Source organism: Trypanosoma equiperdum (assembly GCF_001457755.1).
Source record: "Trypanosoma equiperdum strain OVI genome assembly, contig: ctg_1704, whole genome shotgun sequence".
NCBI classification, from domain to species: domain Eukaryota; phylum Euglenozoa; class Kinetoplastea; order Trypanosomatida; family Trypanosomatidae; genus Trypanosoma; species Trypanosoma equiperdum.
In genome coordinates this window covers 349-810 of record NW_027123732.1, presented here as the reverse complement: position 1 = coordinate 810, position 462 = coordinate 349, and the positions used below count along the sequence as shown (strand labels likewise).

At 40.5% G+C, this 462-nt stretch overlaps 1 pseudogene across 1 annotated transcript in view; it reads left to right on the top strand.

Annotated features, from left to right (window-relative positions):
- The window catches only part of TEOVI_000837800:pseudogene, a 1,068-nt pseudogene that overhangs the window by 260 nt on the left and 346 nt on the right, over window positions 1–462 (top strand). The window contains 2 exon segments of the mRNA in view: window position 1; window positions 4–462. The exon segment at window position 1 is cut by the window's left edge and continues 260 nt beyond it; the exon segment at window positions 4–462 is cut by the window's right edge and continues 9 nt beyond it. Of these exon segments, the coding sequence occupies window position 1; window positions 4–462 (460 nt within the window).

Sequence of the window (462 nt, the reverse complement as noted above, 5' to 3'; positions counted from 1 at the left end):
AAACTGTTTGAGAAGGCGAAAGCGCTGAAGGAAGAAATGGAAATGAATAGGACGAAAGCCTTGAATGCTGGTCGGTCTGCTGAAGAAAATATGCTGAGGGCTGTGTATGGCGATGCTGTGGATGTGGCAAGAAATGAGAATAAAACTCTGGAGCAAGCCATGAGGGGAAACAAATCACTATTGTTCAACAGTGTTGATGATGCGGCTACGAGTTGTGGGTCTTATGGAGGCAAGTTAGTTGGGAAGACGCTAATCAATGACTTTTTCTGTCTATGTGTGGGAGAAGCCATTGTTATAACTGAAGAGATCAAAAGGAAAAAAAAACTTGAAGAGGATGGAGATAATAATAATATATATAATGGGTTCAATTGTCCTTGTAGAGATGAAATAAGAAGGCCGGAAAATGGTAACTGGACCATGATGGCTGAATTTTGTGAAGGTGATAGTCAAGGATATTGTGAT